The sequence below is a fragment of the Vigna unguiculata genome, chromosome 3, assembly GCF_037176805.1.
Source record: "Vigna unguiculata cultivar grain cowpea cultivar isolate G323 ecotype 2 chromosome 3, ASM3717680v1, whole genome shotgun sequence".
In the NCBI taxonomy this organism is placed as follows: Eukaryota; Viridiplantae; Streptophyta; class Magnoliopsida; order Fabales; family Fabaceae; genus Vigna; species Vigna unguiculata.
Genome location: NC_140794.1, coordinates 64877457 through 64901709, shown reverse-complemented (window position 1 = coordinate 64901709; position 24253 = coordinate 64877457). Strand labels below are relative to the sequence as shown.

General features: G+C 31.9%; 4 protein-coding genes across 6 annotated transcripts; 3 read left to right on the top strand and 1 right to left on the bottom strand.

Moving 5' to 3' along the window:
- Positions 1-6761: 6761 nt before the first annotated feature.
- On the top strand, positions 6762-7563 carry LOC146888011 (uncharacterized). The gene is made up of 2 exons (XM_085670845.1): positions 6762-7154; positions 7285-7563. The coding sequence occupies exons 1-2, from the start codon at positions 6945-6947 to the stop codon at positions 7447-7449; spliced, it is 375 nt and encodes a 124-aa protein (XP_085526971.1). The 5' UTR covers positions 6762-6944; the 3' UTR covers positions 7450-7563.
- A 5-nt stretch (positions 7564-7568) lies between these two features.
- LOC114177728 (uncharacterized) lies at positions 7569-14333 on the bottom strand. The gene is made up of 3 exons (XM_028063220.2): positions 13852-14333; positions 12513-13754; positions 7569-8378 (listed from the first exon to the last, which is right to left on the bottom strand). Exons 1-3 carry the CDS (start codon positions 14331-14333, stop codon positions 7772-7774), a joined length of 2331 nt encoding a protein of 776 aa, XP_027919021.2. The 3' UTR covers positions 7569-7771.
- A 329-nt stretch (positions 14334-14662) lies between these two features.
- On the top strand, positions 14663-19196 carry LOC114177729 (uncharacterized). Of its 2 annotated transcripts, none has more exons than XM_085670844.1 (8): positions 14663-14801; positions 15446-15531; positions 15689-15756; positions 16982-17018; positions 17800-17915; positions 17993-18094; positions 18564-18663; positions 18943-19196. In XM_085670844.1, exons 2-8 carry the CDS (start codon positions 15448-15450, stop codon positions 19117-19119), a joined length of 684 nt encoding a protein of 227 aa, XP_085526970.1. In that variant the 5' UTR covers positions 14663-14801; positions 15446-15447; the 3' UTR covers positions 19120-19196. The 2 variants fall into 2 exon arrangements, with proteins under 2 accessions (XP_085526970.1, XP_027919022.2); XM_028063221.2 differs by having other exon boundaries at positions 16982-17054.
- A 2393-nt stretch (positions 19197-21589) lies between these two features.
- On the top strand, positions 21590-23542 carry LOC114176347 (uncharacterized). 2 transcript variants are annotated; one of them, XM_028061366.2, is made up of 2 exons: positions 21590-21709; positions 22843-23542. In XM_028061366.2, the coding sequence occupies exon 2, from the start codon at positions 22891-22893 to the stop codon at positions 23284-23286; it is 396 nt and encodes a 131-aa protein (XP_027917167.2). In that variant the 5' UTR covers positions 21590-21709; positions 22843-22890; the 3' UTR covers positions 23287-23542. The 2 variants fall into 2 exon arrangements, with proteins under 2 accessions (XP_027917167.2, XP_085526889.1); XM_085670763.1 differs by lacking the exon at positions 21590-21709 and adding an exon at positions 21812-21835.
- The last annotated feature ends 711 nt before the right edge of the window (positions 23543-24253 follow it).

The window sequence follows — 24253 nt, the reverse complement described above, 5'->3', positions numbered from 1 at the left end:
AGGTTATTTTACATTTTTATCTATTAAATTTAATTTTTTATTAGTCACATAAGTCCTTTACAAACTTTCACAAAAATTACTTTTAAATTTACTTCATTATCACCCTCAAATTTCTAAAAAAGAACAACATAAATCTCACATTCTAATCAACCCAAATCAATCGTCTTCCTCTCCCTCAAATCATCACTCACATAAGAACACACCATTACTCTTTTCTTTTCATTTCTACAATAAAATAATTAAATAACAACTGTATTGAGAGAAAAAATTAATAATGAGTCATTATATTAACTATGTTAAAAACTAATTTATAGATTAAAAATTATTGTATATAAAATAGTCTTTGTTATTAATAAAAAAAATATAATTGATTTGTGAATTATAATTTAAATTAATTGGTCTTTAACATTAGATATTGAGGATTTAGATACTTATTATTATTGATTCTAAATTAGTTTCTATTTAAAATCTAAAAAATATTTGATTAATTGGAATTGATAACACTCTACCTGAACATAATTGCGAAAAAAAAATGTAGTCAAAATTGTGATACGAGAGAAAATGAATGATATTTTGTGTTCGCATGGAATGATTTGGGAGTGATATGTGGATGAATTTGTGGAATTTAACGCATTTTTCATCCTGGCTTATGTGAGGAGATTTGCAAGGATGAAGGTGTTTATCCGAAACTGTCATTTTCTTTTTGTGGTAGTTGTGGTGCTAGTGAAAGATGTTGAAGACATTAATGAAGTTGAAGATGAAGACATGATGGTTCTGGAAATGAAGAATAAGGAGACAAGATAAAGAAGAAGAATGGAAAGGGTAAGTGGAATCGGTTAGAGTGTGAGAAAATTTTAAAATATTTTACTTTTACTTCTTTAATAATAATAATAAATAAATAAATAATAATATTAATAATTTATTAATTTTTACTAAGAGGGTAAAATAATAATCTTATATTTTAATCTATTAATGTTTTTTTTTAATTTATCATATCAATCAAATCACCAACAAAAAAAATTCATAAAAAAATCTATTTACTTACATAATCAAATCCATTCAAAGAAATATAAAAAATTCAGTCAGACAAATCTATTCATATGATATCAATCCAAATTCATCCTCACACTCTTTTGGAATTTGTCTCTTCAATGAAACACAACCTTATAGATGTAAATAATTTGTACACCTATAACATTTTCATATTACCTAATAAATTATTTATAATTTAATTAGGGACAAATATGAGAATAGGATGAATATTGAAATGAACATGGAGACGAAAATAGGAAGATATACATACATATACATATACATATACATATACATATACATATACATACACATACACATCCCATTCTCATACTCAATTAAAAAAAAACAGATAATATTTATATTTGTATATGTATCCAATCAATACGACAATTTTTTGTCAAGAGAATAAATTATTTGTCATGTGTAGAAAATAATAAGGATATGTAGTAAACTTGAATTTGATAGAATAAGTATGGACATATTCTAAGTCAGGAATAATAAAAATATATTTTAATTTTAGTATAATAAAAATAAATTACATTATATAAGAAGTTATTTTTTATCAATTTTATTTGAACCTTGTTCACAGTTATGGTAATTGAATAGGAACACGACTTTGATTTTTAGTAATCGTTACTTGCTTTTATTAATACTAAAACTTTGTTCAAAATTAACTCTATATTAATGTAATTTTTTTATAATTAATATACGTAACAATTACTAAATACAAACATACATATAAAAGTGAAATATGCTAACCAACAAATAAAAAACTAAATATAAAAAAATCCACTCGTTATTTATTGTGAAAGAATACTATAGTTCGATTATTGTAAAAACATTTTAAGAAAAAAATTATTTTCGTTCTACAGTTTTGTTTTTTCTTTAGCACAGTGATAAGATGAAAAGATAGACAAAAGTGAGATTAAGTTTTATATATATTGAGTCAAAATTAGAGTTTCATATTGAAAATTAGACTCATATCTAACTCAACTTAAATGACCAAAAATTGCAAAAATATCGAATATTTTCTTAGAAAGTCAAAAGCCGTATGCAAGTGGCTAGAAAAAGATTAGATGCTCAAATAATTGACAAATAATTCAATTAATTTACACCTGCCAGCATTAATTAGTGTGAATTATGATAGCTGATTAATTATATAACATCTGTATTACATGGTTTTTTTATCAATAAAAATACTAATCTAATATCATTTTCACAAATATAAGTTTTATAAGAGTTATTTATATAATGAACTTCTTCAATTTTGAGAAATTTATATTTATAAGGATCATATATATATATATATATATATATATATATATATATTAAAGATTAGAGATTTTATTAATTTGGTAATTATTATATGGTTGGACCATAGTGATAGAAATTTTAGCAGTGGTAAGTGAAGTCAAATGCGAAATATTAAAGATATATAGATATATGATGAAGATGGTGTTGTATTGTTACCCAAAGCAAAGGCAAAGTGGTGCTGTAAATTTCAAACCCAAAACATTTATTTCAACTTCAAAGGACTCTATATATATGCTTCTAACTTTGCAACCACCATCTATCTAATTTAATCCATTTCTTAACTATTATTTATACTATTTTAGGAAATTTGTTTAGATTAGTTTCACAATCAAAGCATGAGATAATTGTCAATTACATATATTTTCTACTCGTATTAAGTAGAGTCGTCAAAATGGGTTATAACCCGCGAGCCAACCCGGTTCATCACGGGTTTGGGTCGGGTTGGGTTGAAAAAAAATTACAAATTTCAGTACGGGTTAAAAATGAACCCAACCCACTAAGAACCCGACTCATTTGAGTTGAACCCGTGATGAAACGAGTTGGCTCACCAACCCACCAATAAATTTTAAATATTAAATTAATATATATATATATATATATATATATATATATATATATATATATGGTTTTGAATTAACAGGTAACATTATTGTTAGTATTGTAAAAATAATTTAATTATTTAATACTTAATCTTTTAATATTATTAGTTAACATTATTTTTTTTCTTGTTTTATTGTAGATGGGGATAAGGAAGATGCTTCAAGAGATGAAAATGTTGTGGATTTATCCATTCAAGACTCTAGTACTATAGTTTGATAAGTGATAAAGAATGATTTGATGTTAGATAATAATTTATATTTTTGTGATTTTTGTTTGTATTTGGAGTTTAACATAATTTGGGATTTTATTTGGATTGTATTGAAGTTTATTTAGATTTTAATCGGAATTATAATTTAGTTTTCTTGAGATTGAAGAAAAAATTTGTATGTTTTTGTTTAATTAAGTGAGTTAATGAGCCAACTCGTTCAACCCACCAACCCGTGGTGGGTCAGGTGGAGTCGGGTTCTAATTTTGTTGGCTCGCTAATAAGTGAGTCGGATTGGATTGACCCACTAAGAGACCAACCCGTCGCGGGCCGAACCGGGTTAGGTCGAATGACCCGTTTTGATAGCTTTAATATTGAAACATTAAAGATAAGATTTTAAGAAATAGAAAAAAAATGAACAATATGTACTATGAAAAATTAATCATTATAAACATTATACTATTTACAGTATTTCTTTTCTATTTTTTACATCAAATTTTAAGATATTAATATTATTGATAAATGATATTTTTTATATTACACTTTGTTAAGATTAATATTAAAAATGATATCCTGATTGATAAGTTTTTCTTATAACTTGAATTGACATTTTGTAAATAATTTTCTAATATAAAAAAGTGAAAAAATAGAAAAATAAAAAAAATAAAAAATCACTTAGAATATATAGTGAAAAAATTATGAAAAATTTAGTTATAAAAAATCACTTTTCATATATTAATTTATATAATTGAAACATAACGTTCTTTATATAATATTTTACTTTACTTTAAATTTAATTCAAAAGTATTTAAAAATATAACATATATAAGATAAATAATAATAAAATACATATTATAGAACATATAATAATTAAAACTAAAATATACACATGAAACGATCGTTTTGTAAATAAAAAGTTACGAAAATTTAAAATTAACACATCTATTTTTACTTTTTTTTTATATTTATGAGTTTTTTCAACCTAATTTTTTTTTATCAAATACGCTATATTTGTATATTAATTTTTTAAAAAAATTTAATGTACAAATTATATTTTAAATGTATAATAAATAAAAACAATTATTTTATTATATAAATCAATTCAACTGCAATCTTTTCCTTCATTTCTTTTTATTCTTCCTTTTCATCCTCCTAATTCAAACAATCTTATTTTTCATTCTCTTCCTCTTTATTTACTTCCTTTTCCATTTCTTCAAATTCACTCCCTAATAATACAAACATAACCAATGACAGAGTTCAGAATTTTAACGGAAGATAATTTCAAAGTTAAAGATGGATCATTTTTTTATTTATTTATGAGCTGAAACTTTATTTTAAAAATGTGTATATATAGATTAAAAATGTATTAAACTCTTTGTTAATCATTATCTAACAATATCAACTAATAAAATAGAAAAGAAAAGAGTGTTGCAGAGAGTTGTAGGGATACACATTGGCAAGGACAATTTTAAAACGCACATTGTGTTGAAAATTTTATATTTGAAAATTTGTATGTGGTAGTGCTGCCTAACTGGCTGGGTACCTACTTTCATCAAAACGTGTTGTTTTTCCACTCTCACAAATTCAAAATATGCATACAATGCCAATTAAATTTCATGCCAACGTTTTCAAATTTCGTAATTTGTGATTAGTCTACTTGCGAATTAATACAGAAATTAATTTTAAATAATACAAATTCATCGAAAACATAAACATATAATAATTTTAAACTACTTAATCATTTCTTGTCCTAAATCTTGCTTTTTGGGTGAAATGATTAAGCATAGTAACTCTTTTAAATCAATATATTAATTATTGCAATTCAACTAATGTTTTACTTTTTCGATGAATAATCAACTGATTCAGCATCTTAACCGGTCTGTTACCAACTTGACTTTTAAAACTATAGCTGTAGCTTCATTATTTCTTAAGATTTATTGTTAATCTTATACTTTTATTTCAAAAATTTCATTAAAAGTACTCATAACATAAAATGGATCATTCAAATATCAAAGATCAAGAAGTTGTAAACATAATGTAAATCCTCCTCAGCACCATGATAACAGAAATCACCAACTTAATGAGTTTTTCATATACTTAGTGTTGATACATTACATATGTATCAATTAAAGATTAAAGAGAACATTAATTAAGTATTTCATGCTACAGTTATTGTCAAAAGTGATGGCCTATATCGTTAATAAAAACAGGCACAAGTTTTGAAAACCTAATTGAGAAACCCGGTGTGGCACATGCCATAGTCTAGTGAGTCATTAGAGTGGGACAAAGTAAAAGCTGACAACATTTCAATGATTTTAACACCTTAACTCCTTGCTAATAGTTCCAGCACAGGAATGATTGAATTGAAGACGCTATAACTATAATATTTCTGCCAAATGATACACTAATATGGTGTTATAAAAGTAGGTGATGTTTTTGGTACTCACAGTCCATGTTAGGTAACAGATTCTTAATCTGGTCCATGTGGTGTAGACCCAAATTGTTCAACTCATGTCTCCAACTTTCAACTTCCACTTATAACGTTGCCTGCCAAAGCTTACTTTCCACAGGTTGTGGGTTACATCCCTCTGGGGATGGATATACCTACACATAAACTTTTGTGATAAAACACAACTCAATCTTTGCATACATGATAATGTTTATGAATTATATACTATACTTGATAATGTATGAACATTTTCTTAAAGACAAACTACTTTCATTTGCTTGATCTCTTCGGGTTAATTTGGTTCTTGACTTACATTTTTTTGGCCAAACTAAACGAATGACAAAAGTAGAGTATTCGTTTCTATAATTAGTCAGAAAGGTTAGAATGGGTATGTTGGTCACCGGACACTGGATCCTCCTGAAAATGAAATGAAGCTAAGTTCAAACACAACCTTAGTAAAGCAATCATTGTATGAATTTGCATGAGTACAAGCGTATCTATTGTGAAGTTATAAGGTGACTTAATAAGTAAGTTGGAAGGGCAGGTGAGGGAGCTTGTAGGTTTAACTCCCTCCTGTTGGAAATTACAAAATTGGTTTGATAGATTTAGAAGGGAGGTCGAGAGAGATTATTGGTTTAACTTCTCTACTAACAAAATATTAACAACTAATATTTGTCGATGAAAAGAAATGTGTACCTATTGTATTGGTTATTTGTAATTTAAAAGGAGAGAAACGAAGTGATTAGTTTGAAGAAAATGGAGGGAGAAGTTTGTACATGAGTTTGTTGCAAGGGGCATGCGACTTAGAGGAAGTGAAAAATGTAGGTTAGTTGAAATGGTCCAGTATACCCTGAAGACAGTCATGTTGCAACAAAGAGGTTGGTCCAATGTACAACAAGAAGGAGACGAAATGATAGGAGATTGAGAGTTGATTGGGTAGGCCTTGACTAAATTACTGCAACCAACAAGTGCCTTGGGATGCCTACAAAATCTGCAAGATATTGAGAAAGGGTAAGATATCATAGAAAGATAGCAGCCAAAGGATGACATATCACAACCAGTCTTTATTGTTGAGGACAAAACATGAGTTGATGATGTTACAGTGTGGTTTCATTTGGCATCAGACATACACGTGAACTAAACATCTCTTCTTTCTTCACTTAGGAGGAGTATTGCCCTTTGTCAAAAAATTAAAATTGCAAGGGTAGTCCAACATAAGCACTAGAACCGTGGGCACGTAGGTTTAAACATGTTTCCTCATCTCCCAGATCAATAATTGCATACACTTTCTCCTTCTCTCTCCCCCCATCACTTCCTTCTCCTGACAATACATGCACTTCCATGCTCTTCTATATAAAATGTTTCAAGTCACCAATCTTCCTTATTTACAATTTTCGGATTGATTACATCATGAGTTCTTCAATCTTCCTTCTATGCTGCCTTCTCGTATTCTCTTTATATTCCCTCTCCCAACACACAGGCTACTCTCTAGATGCTACGGCAACACGCAAGTTCAGCATGCCAGCCCCACTCCACCATCACAAAACCCAGGTACGTTATTCCTCTAACTAAACCAAGCTTCATCTACAAGTTTTATCCCTTTTCCTTGTACTACTACTCATAAAAATATGCTCTTGCGTTTCTTTTCTCATTGTTTCAACTCATTCCTGGTACTTTGCAGTATAAAATGCAGGGAGTTGATAAGGCAACGGAAAGTACCCCAGTAAACGAAGATTCCACGATACCAGATTATACCGGCAACAGTTACGGTCCCCATGATCTTGTCTATCATATAGATTACCATGGAGTAACAACTCATCCAACTCCTAAACATCCAAAACCATAGCCCGCAACTTTAGTTCTGCATCACAAGAGATTTTATTCATATATGTATTCTGGTTCTTATCAATATATAAATGAAATGCGTTGTGTGCGAGAGAAAAAAAGTTTTGTTTATATACATACTTGAGCTGATTACATGATGCATTATTATATTGCTTGTGTAGTTTGCTCAATACATTGCACAAAACTTGTAAGCCACAGCCTACAGTAACTGCTAAGACACTATTGCATTTTCATATCAGATCAGCCATTCCACCAGATGAAAATGATCTCATACATTCTACGCCGAAGCAGTAAAGTTAAACACAAATAAAACATTAGTAGCTTTATAATTTATCATGAAGTGAAACCATTCCATTAATATATTGCTTTCTGGTACTTCTATATTTCTGGAGCAGCATCCTGTGACTAGTTACAACTTCTTCAAATACCACCTCACTACAAAACCTTGACTTCACATTCAGAAAAAGAGCTTCTAATTTATCCTTGTGTTGGGCACAAAAAGAAAGTATATCTTCACTCATGAAAGATTTATTGGTGTTGTATTCACTGTTGGTTTCTTTTTCCATACAAAGAACCCAAAGCCATCGGATTTGCTGGAATGGATCTTCATTTTTGTGAACAGCAACCTCTATGCTACTTATGACTTCCATGAATCTAGATTCAGTACGGATTTTATCAATTAAGTAGAAAAAAGTGTTCCTCTGACTCTGAAAAAGACTGTCATAAACAACTGGCGGCAAGGAAACTGCAGCAGTCAAGCATGCTTTCCTAAAGCAAGGATCCAAATTGCTAATGATCCCAATGGCAACATGTAATAAATTCAGAGACACTAGAAGAAGTTTTTGAGACAAAAAATTTGAGCCATCATAAAACAGTCTTCTCTGGTTTTCACTCCAGTGGTGAAGTGCAAAATGAGCAACTCCTCCCCACCTGTTTCATGACAAAAACACAATGAGTTAATTAAGATATTTAGAGCATCAAAGATAACAAGCTTTTAATCATGGCTACAATATTTTGAACCCTAAAGTAGCAAGAGCAATCTTTCATTTGTAATGTGATGCAGTTTGCATCATTAACAGAGTGCACAATCAGTGCTATGGACAAAAATCTTCAAGATTTCTAATATGATTTCATAGTAAGCTCTCCTTCAACTCAATATTTATCAAACCAAGTTTCTTATTCTTTTTAATCAGAGAATTGAATGTTAAAATAAGGGTTTAGATCATTGCAGTTCTTTGGAAACTGCAACGGATTGCCATCCACAGTGCTTACAGACTCTTCAATCATTATCAAGTAAAAATATCAATATGGGGCACAAATATAACCTAAAATCCAGCAATCACGCACAATCAAAGGAAAAGGAAATTTTAAATAAAATAGGAAAATAATCATGAATAAATAGGAAGACCTAATGATTAAATGATCTTCCCAAAGAAAAGAAATCAAGTTATAACATATCTCACATTAACCAAACATAGTAAATCCCACTTTCAATCTTCATGTGGTATAGAGGACAGACCAACCAGAAGATGAAAGGTTCAAAAATTGTATACTCATCCTTATCAATAGAGTAATAATTGACATAGGCATCATTATTACATAAAATACTAGAAAAAATGGTCCATGAACCAGCTTTCCAAAGACATGTGTCTAAAAGCCTGCCCATATGTCCTGCAGACTTGTCTAATTTTAATAATTGATTTTAGTGTGGGTCATTCCACATGCATTGCTTCAGTCTTCTGCTTCAGAAACAACATCTATCACATAATTTGTAATCAGTCAATATAGAGCAATATACACCTTGAACTTGAAGGAACAAAAAATAACTAATAAAGAAAATAAATGCATTCATAATACTTAACATCAATGAAAATTAATAGCTAAGGAACAAGAGGTGTTAGATGATGTTGCTGCAAGCAATATTTTGTGATGTTACAACAAACCAAACTCTGACAGTCTTAGTGGTTCAATCAATATTCAATAGGTCCTGTTCTCCTGTAGAATTTGATAACCAACCAATGGAACTTAAGGTCAGGAGCAAAACAGCAACACTTAAAATCACAAATAGTATAAATATTTAATACTTAATACCAGTAATCTCTTTATTGCATATTTAAATAAAACTAGAAAAACAATTCATTTATGGGAATAGCTGGCCCCTCCCCATGGATGTAGGCCCATGCTTATCGCCATTGTTATCGGACGGAATGGCCTACTGGTTCCATTTAGTCAAAGATGGACCAGATTTGACTGGACAGGAATGATAACATCAAGATCTGACCACTATCATAACGGCTTATTGATTCAGAATTTTTTAAAACAAGTATGTTTGCCAACGAAAGTGGACCAGGACTGTTAAATGTGTAGTTGTGATGCTGATAATGTTTTTCTTTTTCAGAACGTAACTTCTAATTTCCCATTGAAAAAAGATAAAAAAGAATCATATGTTTTATTATATAATTTGATCACTATAAGCATTCAAAACATGAATTAACTGCATTTGTATATGAACAGAACAGACACATTATATTTGACAGTACAAATATGAGATTCATCCATGGGCATGGGAGATTGCATGGGAGCCATTTTCTTCCTAGCACCAAACCTACTGGGCTAGAGAATGGTGATACAGGAGTTTGTTACAACATAATACATTGAACTAAGCTCAATTCTAGCAACAACTCTCTAACAGTAAAACAATACATTGAGCTATTGAAGTGGCTAGAGAATATAAAATCACACCATAAAGAGGAAATTGCGGCAGGTATAAAAGAAATTTCTAAGATGCAGCAATAACTTTGGATGCATCAGCCATCACGCAATAAAATGGAAAGGTAGAGTATACCCAATCAACGTTCTATACAGCTTTGCGTACTTGCACTCTACATCCTGAGAAGCTGGGATTTAACCAATAGATAAGTATAACTCTGTGTGTACCTATAGCTTATCTGTTATTGGAAATATATGCTTTAAAGTTCTGTTTTACATACAACTAATGCACGTGACATCATGCAATTATGGCATAGTTGTGCAAAAGCTATGCCATATGAAACATGTAAAATGATATATCTTCCTTTTTTTACTCAAATATGTTTTTTCCTACCACAACTGCATTCCTTTTGGTGCATATTGGTGAGATTAAAGTCACTGGGGATATAAGGGAGCAGCAAATGATAAGTTAATGCCTTGCCATGGAATTGGAGATTAAGACATTAGGAAGATTTCAATATTTTTTGGAAATTGAAGCGGATCATTCCAAAAAAGGAATCTTCATATCTCAACAAAAGTATGTTATTGCTTGCTCAAAGAAATAGGGAAAATAACTAGCAAACCCGCTAGTAATCTAATTAATCTTAACATAAAATTCGGAAGTGTAGAAAAGGATAGTGCAATGGACAAAGAAATGTATCAAGGAATTGTTGGCAGCCCTATTTACTTGTCTCACACTAGGCCAGATATTGCCTTTTTTGTGAGTCTAGTAAGTCAATTCATGCACCAACCAAAGGAAACTCATTTACAAGCTACTCTTAGAATTGTTCGGTATTTAAAAAAGACTCCAAGAAGAGGGGGTTTTAAACGAAACAACAGTGCAAGTCTTGAAGTATATACAGATGCAAACTATGCAGGGTCAGTTGTGGACAAGAGATCAATTACTTGATATTGTACCTTCCTTAGTGGAAACCTAGTGACTTGGAGGAGATAAAAACAGACTGTAGTAGTGAGATCATGTGTTGAAGCAGAATTTCAAGCAATGACCCAAGGAATATGTGAACTTCTATGGCTGAAGATTATATTGGAAGAAGAGGGATGAACCAATTTATATTGCAATAATAAATCTGCAAGTAGTATAGCTCATAATGCAACATGATAAAATTAAACATATTGAGGTGGACAAACATTTTATCAAGGAAAAGCTAGACAGTGACTTGATTACCATCCCATATGTGTCCACTCAAAATGAACTTGTATACATACTCACCAAAGGGCTAAATTGCATTAACTTTAAAAGAATTATATCAAAGCTGGGAAGGAGAACACTTACTCACTAGCTTGAGGGGAAGTGTCAAAACCATGTTACTCATTATGTATTTTAGAATTTTTGTTATTTTATCCTTTCTATAACTTTATTCTTTATTACAGGTGTATCTTGCTATTAAAGCCAGGATTATGTATTTAAAAACAATCACATAATTACAGGGATTTGTTCCCTTAGAATTAGCTCTTTATATTTCCTAAAGTAAAAAGCAGGCTCATGTATTAATAGGACTAATGGCCTCATTATTGAAATGCAGAAGAAATATATTATTCTTTCTAAATTTGAGACAGGGCGTTGCCAGGAACATTTGGGACACAACCTCAATCAGCAGTACTGATTGAGGAATTGGAGTTAAAATCCCGACCAGCAGATGTGTTAGCTATTAGGTATGGAGATCAACGAGCAACAGAAGTTCCTGTTCATCACGAGCACACGACCATCTTCCTTCCTGTGAGGATTCATGCGAACAATTTGCAGCCATTCAGAACAGTTCTCCCTCATTTCCCCTTGAGGACCAGGTAAAAGTCTTGGGAGAGTATTGATAGCAGCCGTTTGATTAAGCAAGTGTATTTTAGGAGGTAGCTTGATGGTCCCAATTAAGGGTAATTTTTTGTCATAAACTGTAAATCTGTTAATAGGATACTGTTGGGGGACTTTCTAATTAAAAAGCTGCAAGGAGTTGACCAGAACTCTCGAAATATCTGAAACTTGTGTGATTATCAAGGGTAGATACCCCCTATTAATCAATAAACAATTACCTTTCCTTCTATCTTTGTGAAGAGTTCTATCACGTTACCACATGACATATGACCATCAGCTAGTTAAATATTGTCAATTTCATTACATGAAGAAAACAACAAATAACAGAATTTATAACCACAATGTTAAATAAAAAAGACAAAAGGAACAGAAAAAATAAAAGGATAAAATGAATAAAGTTGTAGCTGCAAATGAACAAAGGAAGCTTTATAAAAAAGCTTAATGTATTTGAAACAATAAAAGGTCAGTTGAAGTTTACTTTTACTTACTCAAAAGGAGGTTCAACCTCAATACTAAGGGTAAGGTGCAATGAGAACTCTGGAGAACCATCACCAACACCAGATTCTGTATATGCTTTGTGAGGAAAACCTCTGGGAATATATAATATATCACCTTCCCTGAGAAAGAACTCTCGTCTACCAGCTTTTGTACAGTCAACAACAGAACCAAGTAAATTATCATATAAGCGAGGTAACAGCTGACTGGGTGGAGAGTATACAGTCCACTGCTTGGAACCAAAAATCTGGCATACAAATACACAGTGATCATCAAAGTGACAAGCCAAACCCTGAGAATTAGGGGGGGTTAAGTACAAGTTAGCACCAACTGAAGGTTGACCAAACATAAGTGCTAATGTATCTGCAATAGCCGAAATGCTCTGATATCGAAACTCCAGACCACGCAGAGCAACAGTATATCCTTCGTTATATGCTTGCCCACATTTTAAGATCTCATGATAAGTAAAATACTGAGGTTCCTTAATGCAGCCTGAGTTAAAGTACCGAAAGTAATGCATTTCTTTTGTTGATTGCCTCTCTGTTTTGACAACACGTATATCCTGCTGGTAGACCATAGGACAACCAAGTCTATCTTTTGCCTCATTCAGAAAATTAAGTATGTTTTGTTCATCTGAGGCAATAGGAAAACAAGCCAGTAATCCTTGAAGAATTGAGGAAAGAAGAGAAGGAACGCTCCCTTTCCAGCTCAAAGACTCAACAAATGCACCAAACATATCATGCATATCTGGATCCCTCATGGTCCTCGCCAGCAGAAAAGGAGAAACCTCCCAGTAATTTGATATAAAATCTTTGAAACTAGTATCACTCGCACCAAAAAGACCTCTTTGAACCACTTCAAAGGACAAAGAGCCAGTAAGTTGAGGAGCATTAATGGAAAGCCTGAAGATGCATTCTGCAAGATTACTAACTGTAATGCTACTCTTACAAAGATGCCCTTCTTCATTCCACTTCCCAGCACCTTTGATCACCTCTTGATCATTCACTCTCACCCTTATCTGTTTCAAAATTCCCAGAAATGCTTCAGAAAGACTTTGTGGGATACCCTGTAGCTGCTCAGCTTCACAGGCATTGATAAGAACAACAGTTGCAGTGAGAAAAACCAGTGACAGTTTATCTTCCTTAATCCCAATCTTAAGAGAGCAAAAACTTCCATCGCCCTCGGACCATAAACAGACGCATTCCAAACCATCGAAAATCTGAAGAAACACAAACCTAAGTAATGTCAATTCAATTGTTCAGTCATCCATCACATACTTAATTTAATAAACTTAAAAAAAAAAGTAAAACGACACACGGCGTAAATGCTTACATCAGTTTGTTCAACGCGGAAAATTTGAGTAATTGTCGTCGGGCGAAGGTGGTAGTGGAAAAGTCTAAAATGGCATTGCAGGCAGATAACAAAACCTTCCTCTTGCGACTGTGCAACAGCGAGATTAGTCCTTTGACGGTTTCAGAATCAGAAGCAATTTCCTCGTTAGCATCGAAGGAAACGAGCGAGGCGGCGCCGATAATGTCTGCCGCGAGGCACACGATTTCCACCCGCGTGGAGCGGAGTAGGGTTGGGAGCAACGCCAAAGTGGACGTCAGCGAGGTCTGCGAGATAAGAAGTGAACGGCGAAGTTTGAATAAGCATTTGTTGATGAATATAACAGAATTGGGTCTGCTGCAGAGTGATGCGAGTAACAGAGCGAAAATCGCATTGGCATCTGAGTAACGAGGCCGGTGAAGTTCACGCGCCGAGGGTTTTTCCTTCCTTTTTCTCTTAATTCTACGATTCTTCTTCTTCTCCATTCTTCTCGCCGACGGACAGAACCGTTTGTTACTTTTTACTTTCCTTTTTTTTAATAAGCATTTTTCATGTTTTTTCTATTATTTTTGAAAGATATTTTCAAATTTGAATTTTATAAATAAATAAAGTAACAAAATAAGTAAATACTTTTGAAATAAGAAATCATAAAAAATCACTTAATTAAACTCTGAAACTCCTCATTCAAACTCTGAATCTATTTCCAGAATTCTCCAATTCTTCCAAAGCCCTAACAACTGAAAACCACCACATTGCCCAAATTCGAAATCGCGATTGCAGTTTGTTCTTTCTCGCTTCGAACAGACATATGGAGAAGCTTATGGGAGTCGAACGTTGGCACTAGAGTCACGCGTGGGGGAGTTGAACGGTGACCGGAATAGATTTTAGGGTACGCGTGTAAAGTGATTAAAAATCAAGAGTAGGATATGCGATTGAACTTCGTCGTTCACAGGGTAAGTTGTCTACCTCTTGCTATTTCAACTTCAATGTGATCTATTGTGAAACCATGTTGGTTGTCATGAGATATAAACTAGGTTTTACTTTCCGTTTTAATTCAGTCAAATCATTGGTTGCTGTAGTTATCTTTCTTAGGATATGCAGATAAGTCTTAGATCATGTTATATAACCACCCACGTTGCTGAGCTTGTAAATCGTGGGTTTGGTTATTTTACCGATGGACAATTATATTTCTTCCTTCTTTGTACTTTTCCTTTTTGTTTCACTCTTAATCTAATAGAAGCTTTGGTCTTTGTTCAATGGAACATTCTAGTTTTAATTTTAATTACAGTGTATATCACTAGAAATTGGTATTAATTGATTTATTTAGTATCTTTTTCATCTAAAGTATAGTTTACTGCTGCAAAAAGATGCACCGGTATGCCCATGTTTGGAATCAAAGTTTATTTCTCAACTTCAAACTTGTTGAAATGGTTTCTTTGATATTTAGGATTCTTGGTTGTGTTGAATTTGGGTAACTTGACCTGATAGACTTTACCGATAAGCGATAATTGTTTTCAGAGTGATACATAATCGCTTTTGTTTGTTCGCTTAATGATGTTTAACTTATAGATCTTTGTATAACTTCTGAACACTATAGGTATGGGAATCAGTAAAACAGAAGTAAACTTAAGGAGGTTGCTTGCAGCTGCCCCTCAACAGCAAAACCAGGCAAAACTGGTGCATGTAAGTCTGAAGATTTTTATTATTATTAATTTTAGAGTTAACAACATTATGTCTATAATTTTTTTTCTAATTTTCTTGACCTATATGTTTTATTTTAGTCATTTGTTAACTCTAGAAGACACACGGTTAATCATTTGTTGACTCTGACATTCTACAGTATGTTGCTACTTTACGTGAACAATTGGAGCAATTGGGTGAAGAAAAGACACCAGAGGGCTTACCAAGGTATTGGTGTCGCTTTATTTACCATTTAATACACATAGATGTCATGGAATTATAAACATAACATCAGTTTTTGTTTATAAATGACAACACAATCATGAGGTAGATTTTATTCTTGGAAATCTTACCCTAAATTTTAATAAGTTGTAAGTGGCGGAGGTGCATCTTCACAGGATTGGGGGATGGGGTGCGGGAAGGTGGCTACGCCACGATTGAAAGTTTCATAGAATAGAAAACTGTAAAAGAAGAAATTAGATATACTTTACCCTAAGCACAATCTAAACATCATAATCATATGACCACCCCAATTTTTTAATCAAGATATGCAACTATTGAGTACAGTAGGATTTCCTTTCTATTGGGCGTTGTTTGGGTTTAAACAGCTGAATGCTAGAAACTATTACTTAATGAAAATTTAGGAATTAAATGGAAAAAAAAAAAGAGTGAGGTTGTAATGTAACATAATAATCTAAGACTTTTATTCATGCAAATATTCAGGTCAGGAGCTAGTATTGAGCAATTGGTATAAGCTCAGTCCAATAACATACTTAACATAATAACAGACTACCACAATAATTATCCTTATATTCAAAGGATAAATATAGGTCCAGCATACTATGCAATAAAAGAATGGAGTTATTTTATAATTGACAATGAGTTCTCTCTAAAATATTAGTCACGTTGAAAGCAATCTATACCTTCCCACCTTCTAAGCCTTTGATAAAATTCAGGATTTGTATAAATTGTTAGATTTTACTGTAAAAAGAAAGGTGAGAATTGAAGCAAGAAAGTTTTATTTCTCATTTCATTTAGAATTTTGTTACAATAAAGATTATATAGCTACAAGTAGGTTGCTCTTTCAGGAAGATAAACAGTTACAGCCAACTTGTGACATACCAGTTGGCTGGACTGAACTAACTGGTTACCCTACAAGTAGCCAAAACAGTTATGGACAGTTACAACGAGTTGTCACATGCCAGTTGGCTGGACTGAATTAGCTAAAAACTAACTCGATACAACATTCACACAGAAAAGATTATACTATATTTCTTCAAAAACCAACTTAGTTGATTACTTTTTCATCATCTACCTCCCCTAGATAGTCCGTTCTCTTCTTTTTTGTAACTTATAAATAAATTAATTAATAAATTAAAAGCTATTATATTACCCCTACTTATTTATGTGTGTGCACTCATTTGTGTGTATGCACTCTGCTCTGCTAATGCAGGATTTCAAAGGCTACGTTGAATGAATACTCAGAGAAGGTTGAAGCCATTTCTTCCAAATTGGTTAATCATGTGGTATGTGTTTGTAAATTAATGTATCCTTGAGAGATGTTAAAGTGTAAGAAAGATCTTTAAACTAAGTGACTAAAAACTTAAGGTTTCTCTATTTACTCAATCTGATCTTACATATAACGCATATTCACTTTGGATCATAACTTTGATGGTATTATATAACCAAACGCTAGCCCAGTTGTAGCCCGGAATGCCCTTTGCTTAAGGTGAAAAGCCTTGATGGTATTGAAGTATTTTTTTTCTGAAATTCAATAAAGTAAATAAACCCTTGTATAACTGTTCACCTTCTCTAGTTTCTCTCTATTTCTCAGCATTTTTGCTTGGGGTTCATTAGGCATTTTCACTTTGGATCATGTCTTTAGGATTTATTGCACAATGGAGAAAATCATAATACGTTCGCTATTTGTTTGTAATGCGACAATAATGAGGTTTGAACATAAATGGAGAAAATCAGAATACGTTCACTAATTTTTTGTTATACAATGATAATAATGAGGTTGGAACCTTACACCTCATGCAAACTATACACCCTCGCCACTAGATCAACCCCAGTGGATTATCATAAATTCACTATAGCATGTGAAAATTGTTATATAAAATATAAACAATTAATGGCTTGAATTTCTGTGACTTTGTTGCAATGCATCATGAAGCCGTAAAAAATTTGTTCCGTTTTTGTTTTTCCTTGTCTGTATTTTAGTTTTGGCCAAATAGACATAATCATTTAACCACGGTTTTCTTAACCCAGACTGACCCACAAGTATCCGAGAAGGATGTTGAAAGGAGTTTTGTTAAAGAAAACTCTTCTGAAATTGAGGAAAAAAAGCAGATACCCCTTTCTTCTGGGTTGAGAAGAAGACCTGTGTAAGCTATATTTTCCTTTTCTTACTATGCATATTTTGTAGGCTGTTTTACTGTTGCTCATCTGTTTCAGTGGACAGACCCACATCAAATACAGAAGATAAAGCACACGAGCTTGCTGAGACTGACAATACATCTGTCAAACTGGATGCTGGTGCACACGCACACATTGAAAAGCACAGGTACTGTTTACTTGAGTTGTTATTTAAAGTTTATGTAGTGGTGGGTCAATGGACTCTGTACTGCTTTGGTTAAGAATCGAAAACTTGCAAACCTTGTGTTCATATGTTAATTTGACTTGTCCACAACAACAAAGTATATTTTTCTTCAGGTCAAGCACTGATATATTCATGTCAATTGTTACATTAATTGTAACCGGTCAATTGTTATCATATGCTACTGCCTATATGGGGGATTACTACGGTCATTTATATTTTGGAGTTTATTTGGTCATCATTGACGAGTCCTCGGCATGTTTCTGAGTCACTATAATTATGATACCTTAGACAATTGCTGTAAAATTATTTATGCAAATGTATTAGATCAATTCTTTTTATATTTTATGTTCACTGTTTATTATGTGCCTTGCATTTATTGTGCATTTTCTTTTTGTTTCACTCCTTTGTTTTCTTGTCCACTTTTATACTGTAGAATGCTTCAAGAAGATTTGACTGATGAGATGGTGGTGTTGGCAAAACAACTCAAAGAGGGTAGTCTCATGATGAGCCAGTCCCTGCAAAATACTGAAAAGGTTCGATTCTTAGGATTGAATATTCTTTGTATGGTGGTTACATTATTACATTAGTCTAGTTTTCATCTTCTTGAAAGTTGGTCTTATATTTATTTTTGTAATGCGGAGTATGGCTATAGCGGTTAATATTACTTCTACACCCACTGAGGAACATGTTCCGATGTTGATTCAATAGTCATGACTCAAAACCTTGTTTTTTGGTTGAGAAGACTCTGACATTGGGAGTTTGAAATGGCGAGGCATTAACCTAATAATGAATTGATTGTGGCTGGCTTGCAGATTCTTGATTCTACGGAGAAGGCTATTGAGCATAGTTTGGCAAGCACCGGTCGTGCCAATGTGCGAGCAACGGCAGTGTACTCCGAGAGTTCCAAGACTTCTTGCTTAACATGGCTTGTGATGTTTGTGATGACGGTTGTATTTGTCATGGTTATTCTTCTAATCCGTGTAACATAGTGTACTTCTGTTCACTCGGGTAAAACAAATAATTCCCAATATGACTTCCTATAATGTACATTTTTAATTTCCGGTCACTCACAGTTAATTTTGAAAATGTTGACATAGATTAAAAGACGTATTTATATATATATATATATATATATATATATATATGGAAGTGTTAGAATTGAGCTTTTATCATGGTTTCATGCAATTTTTTACTGAAACTTTTTATTTATCCATTTTCTTAGTTTGTTGTGTCCTTGGAATACTCAACGTCAAGATTAGAGTTGTTCATAAAGTTTTAGTGAATCATGAAACACAATGACTATGGAGTTAAAATTTGGATAATTTTCAGTCGTCTAGAACTATATAAAACCCAACTTCATAGATTCTCCTTACTCATCGGGCTTTCTTATCTCTCATCAATGGGAATAGTGTTTTTTTTCATCTTGTGACCTTTTCACTACGAACCCTGAATCCCAAATGAAAGATTCACGGTACATAGCTCAACAACACTTACAAAACACACAAGTCTTAAATCCCCTTCTCATTCATGAGTTTTACCCATTGTACCTTATGGTCATTACATGGTTCGGTTCAGTAATCATAAATAGTTTACTTGAAAAATTTTGGAAAACGATGCACCAAACTAAATCAGTTTTATTTTTTGACTCAATGAAATGTTTATTTTCTGGCTCGTTTTGAAAATAATTGCATTTAGTTTATTGAGTTAAACAAAGGTTTGTGTATATTTTATGATATGTTGTGTTGATATAATTAAATCACGGCATTTGTTAAAAAATAATTTTGGATCTCATTTAAATAAATTAATTTTAATCTTATAAAAAATTAGAATTGAAATTAAAATATATATTCATATATAATTCAAAATAGAAAAAATTAGAACGATTGTACTATTTACACGTGTTTGTAATAAGTACATTTAAATTGACTTTATATATATAAAAATTTATTTTATATATATATATATATAAATTTATTTTAATTAATAAAAATATCTGAAAATATAATAAAAATCCATTTAAGAAAAAGTAAGTATTTATATTATTAATTATTTTTTTAAATTAAAAGTAATTTATTTAAATAGAATCCAATAATATCATTGTAATTGGTTTAAAAATAATTTTATAAATATTTAGCGAAAATTTTAATTTAAATAAAAATACCAATAAAATATTTATATAAAATAAACAAATTTAATCTTAATTTAGATATAAATAATATTGTTCATTTAAAATAATTGAGATTAAATTAAATAAAAAATATATAAAAATTAAATTGAATGCAGCATATTATTAAGAGTATCACGTAAAACTAAAGGCTTAATTATTATTTTGCTCCCTAATTGTTGAGTTGGTCATTTTGGTCCCCTTATTATTTTTTGGTTCAATTTGGTTCTTTAATTCTTTAAAAGGTTCAATTTGGTCCCTGTCGTTAAGTTAACTTTAACACCGTCTCCGTACATGTCATGTGTTATTTTGTGAAAATTTCAATTGTTTTTTTAATTTTTTTTTAAAAAAATTTAACTGCCACGTGTCACCTAATGGTTGTGACACGTGTCAATTTGAAATTTTTTTATTTTAAAAAATGTACTGCCACGTGGCAGGTGACGATTATGCCACATGTCAAGCTAACATTAGTTGTTTTCAATTTAGTCCCTCTATTTACAATTTTGATTCAATTTAGTCCCCAATTTTTTAAAATGATTCAATTTTGTCCTCTTCAATTTGAGTTCAAATTAATAATTAAGTTAATTACAATTTATATATTCATGTTAAAATAATTTTTTACCATTTATACATCAAATCACTCCCTAAATACTCATGTTATTTTATTTCTTAAATTTTTCACTTGTAATTTTTTACACTTAAAATTTTCTATAAATAATTTGAATAGTTAGATGGAGTAATTTAATCTATAAATATAATAAAAATTATTTTAATATGTATATATAAGTTGTAATTAAGCTTAATTACTAATTTGGTATCAAATTAGAGAGGACAAAATTGAATTATTTTAAAAAATTGGGAGACTAAATTGAATCAAAATTGTAAATAGAGGGACTAAATTGAAGACAACCAATGTTAACTTGACATGTGGCACAATCATGACCTGCCACGTGGCAGTACATTTTTTTAAAAAAAAATCTCAAATTGACATGTGTCATAACCATAAGGTGACACGTGGCAATTTAATTTTTTAATTTTTTTTTAAATATTTAAAAAAATAAAAAAAAAATTGAAAATTCCACCAAATGACATGTGCAGGTCAAGGAGACGGTATTAAAGTTGACTTAAGTGCAGAGACCAAATTGAACCTTTTAAAAAATTAGAGGACTAAATTGAACCAAAAAATAATAAGGGGACCAAAATGGACCAATCCAACAAATTAGGGAACCTGAAAATTAAACCTCAAACTAAACAACATACAAATATATCACTTAAAAAAAAAACATAAAAACATAAAAAGAAAAGAATTAATTTTCATCCATTTAAAACAAACTTTATTGAAAATAATAATAATAATATAAAGAGATCATCCATCGTGCCCAATTCATACAGGGTTCTGACAGCGGCTCTCTCAGGTTCTTCCCTTAATCCTCTTTAATAATATTTATTCATTTGGATGATGTGATGTGACTGTGACTCTTTGTTAGAGTTAGGGTTAGGTTTAAATTCGCTTCGGATTCATCTTACGCCTTGGTCAATTCGTGTACTATTTCCTCCCTTATTCCCTATTTTCTGGTGTCGATACTTGGAATTTTCGTTTTGCCTTGATTCCATGTGGTGTGACCGTTATCTGCTCTTCTCAGGGTTTCGGTTTCGAATTTGTAATTTATATTAGGTGTGGGCGTGAAGGATTGATGACATTTGTTGTTTGTTAAGATTGAATGGTTCTCCTGGTGCCGGAAAACAATTTTGCTCGGGTGTTAATTAATGAATGATAACCAAGTTAAAATGTTAATTAATGCTTTTGATGGTAAGAAATAAATTTCTAGCTGTGGTGGATCGTGGGAACTGGGAAATGGAATTCCCGGGAGATATTTTAGTTCTGGAGCTCATGGTGTAATGTTGTAATGTTGTTTTTTTATAACTGCAGCCTAGTTATATGCACTCTTTAAGCCCAGGTAATTGTTGATCTTATTCTTAGTAAACTCTTAAGGAGAAAAAATTTTATAAGGGAAGTAGAAGTTCTGATTTTATGTTGCACACTTTCTGCATCTTATTTATAAAGTAGGTATCTAAACTCTAATAAGCAATCAAGGAGTTAACTTGAAGTTGTAAGAGAAGTACTATTCATACTGAATTTATTTATATAGTTATGTTCCACCCTGAAGTGCAATTGATAGGACTCCAAATAAGAGTCATACACGGAGAAAGGAGCATGTGCCTCTTACTCAACAAAGAACAATTATTCACAATAGGCCCAAGATATGAAATGTTTATACCAGAAGAAAGAAAGTGGGGCCAAATGGGGAAGGAGTGAGAAATTAGTTAGGAAGCAGGACTGACGTGTAAAAAATTCTATTTTGGTGGGTTTGGGTATATGGGAGAAAAGGAGAGTGGTGAAGGGAGGAGTTAGTTAGTCTTTTGGGTGGAAGGAGAGGTATTCTCTAAAGGAGTCTATGACTCTGGAATTATTATTTTGCTGAAGAATTATAGATCATTACTGTTTTATTGCATAATTTGCTAAATAATACATACCTATCTTTTTCAGATTTCCCTAGTTTCTATCAGCAATAAAGTTGTCTTTCAGAAGAAAGTCATGGCAATGAACCATGCCAGATCTATAAGATATATTCTTACAACTAGAGAGGCAGTTAGGGTTGCATGCCAACGAAGTTTTGCCACCGGTAAAGCAAAGAAAGGATCTAAAGGGGGTGGAGCTGGTGATGCACCCAAGGCATCAACTCTTAGTAAAGAAGTCAAGTCAAGCACAGTTGTAGGTGCTAACATTCTGAAGGAAGGAACTGATCCAAAAATCCTGCCTGATTCAGACTATCCTCACTGGCTGTGCCATCTGCTCGATAAACGCCCCGCAATTAGTGAACTGCGTAGGAAGAACATTGAAACATTAGCTTATGACAATCTAAAACGCTTTGTTAAGCTGGATAACCGGGCAAGGATCAAAGAGAATAACTCTGTGAAGGCAAAGAACTGATTTCAATGGTCAAAAGAGAAACTAGGGGGATGGGTGACTGAAACGATAGTGTGGTGTTTTTTTTATTTCTTGTAGTTCTCAGTCTTATGAGTAATTGGCTTACATGTACGCAAATCATTAGCGGAACAAAAGCCAAAGTTGCATGATTTTGCACGATTGTTGTTTCTTTTCCTTCTACTTTTTAGTCTGTATTTTTATATTTTTGCTTGGGATGTTTGGTAAATTAAATCTGACTGCTTTTCTGGATTGAACAGAACTTCGTCCATAATTTGTTGCTTTGTTTTGCTTTTCTAGACATTTGTTATAACGTTCATTCAAGGGGATTCTTGAACAAAGGGCGCAGTTGCAAGCATCAAGTTTTCTTCGTTAAAATGTCACTTGTTAAAACGTTGGATGAACTTTATCATTAGAAGAAATCTGACATATCTGGTAAAACATTATTTAATGAAAGATCTGAATGGATCTTTTAATGCTGTACCCTTTTCTGATAGAAATGTAACGAGATAAGTTGTGATTGATATGTGATGTTATGCATAATCGTAGTACATGGAGAGAACCATGTGTGAACAAGTCTTTATTAAACTCAAGGAGTCTTGTCTCATCCTCCTATCCTATAAAATCATTTCTGTTACTGTTGTACCTGAAACTTTGAAATCATTTCAATTGTTCTACCTGATGGTAGCAAACTAAGACTTTAGTTTTTGTCACATCATATAAGATTTGATTCCACTACATTAATGCATAATCTTCCAACTTTAGAGTAATAAATTTAACTACATTAAATACTACGAGTCTGAGGACATTTGCATTTCCGTATTTGTATTAGTAAATAACTCCATCCAATCACAAGATAAGAGAATTTATTTTACTTTTCTTTCCATTCAATGTACAATTTAGGATTTTAATCGTCATTATTTGTCTTGATCTTGGGAACTCTCTTTGTAGTTTTCATACATAATTTAGTAAA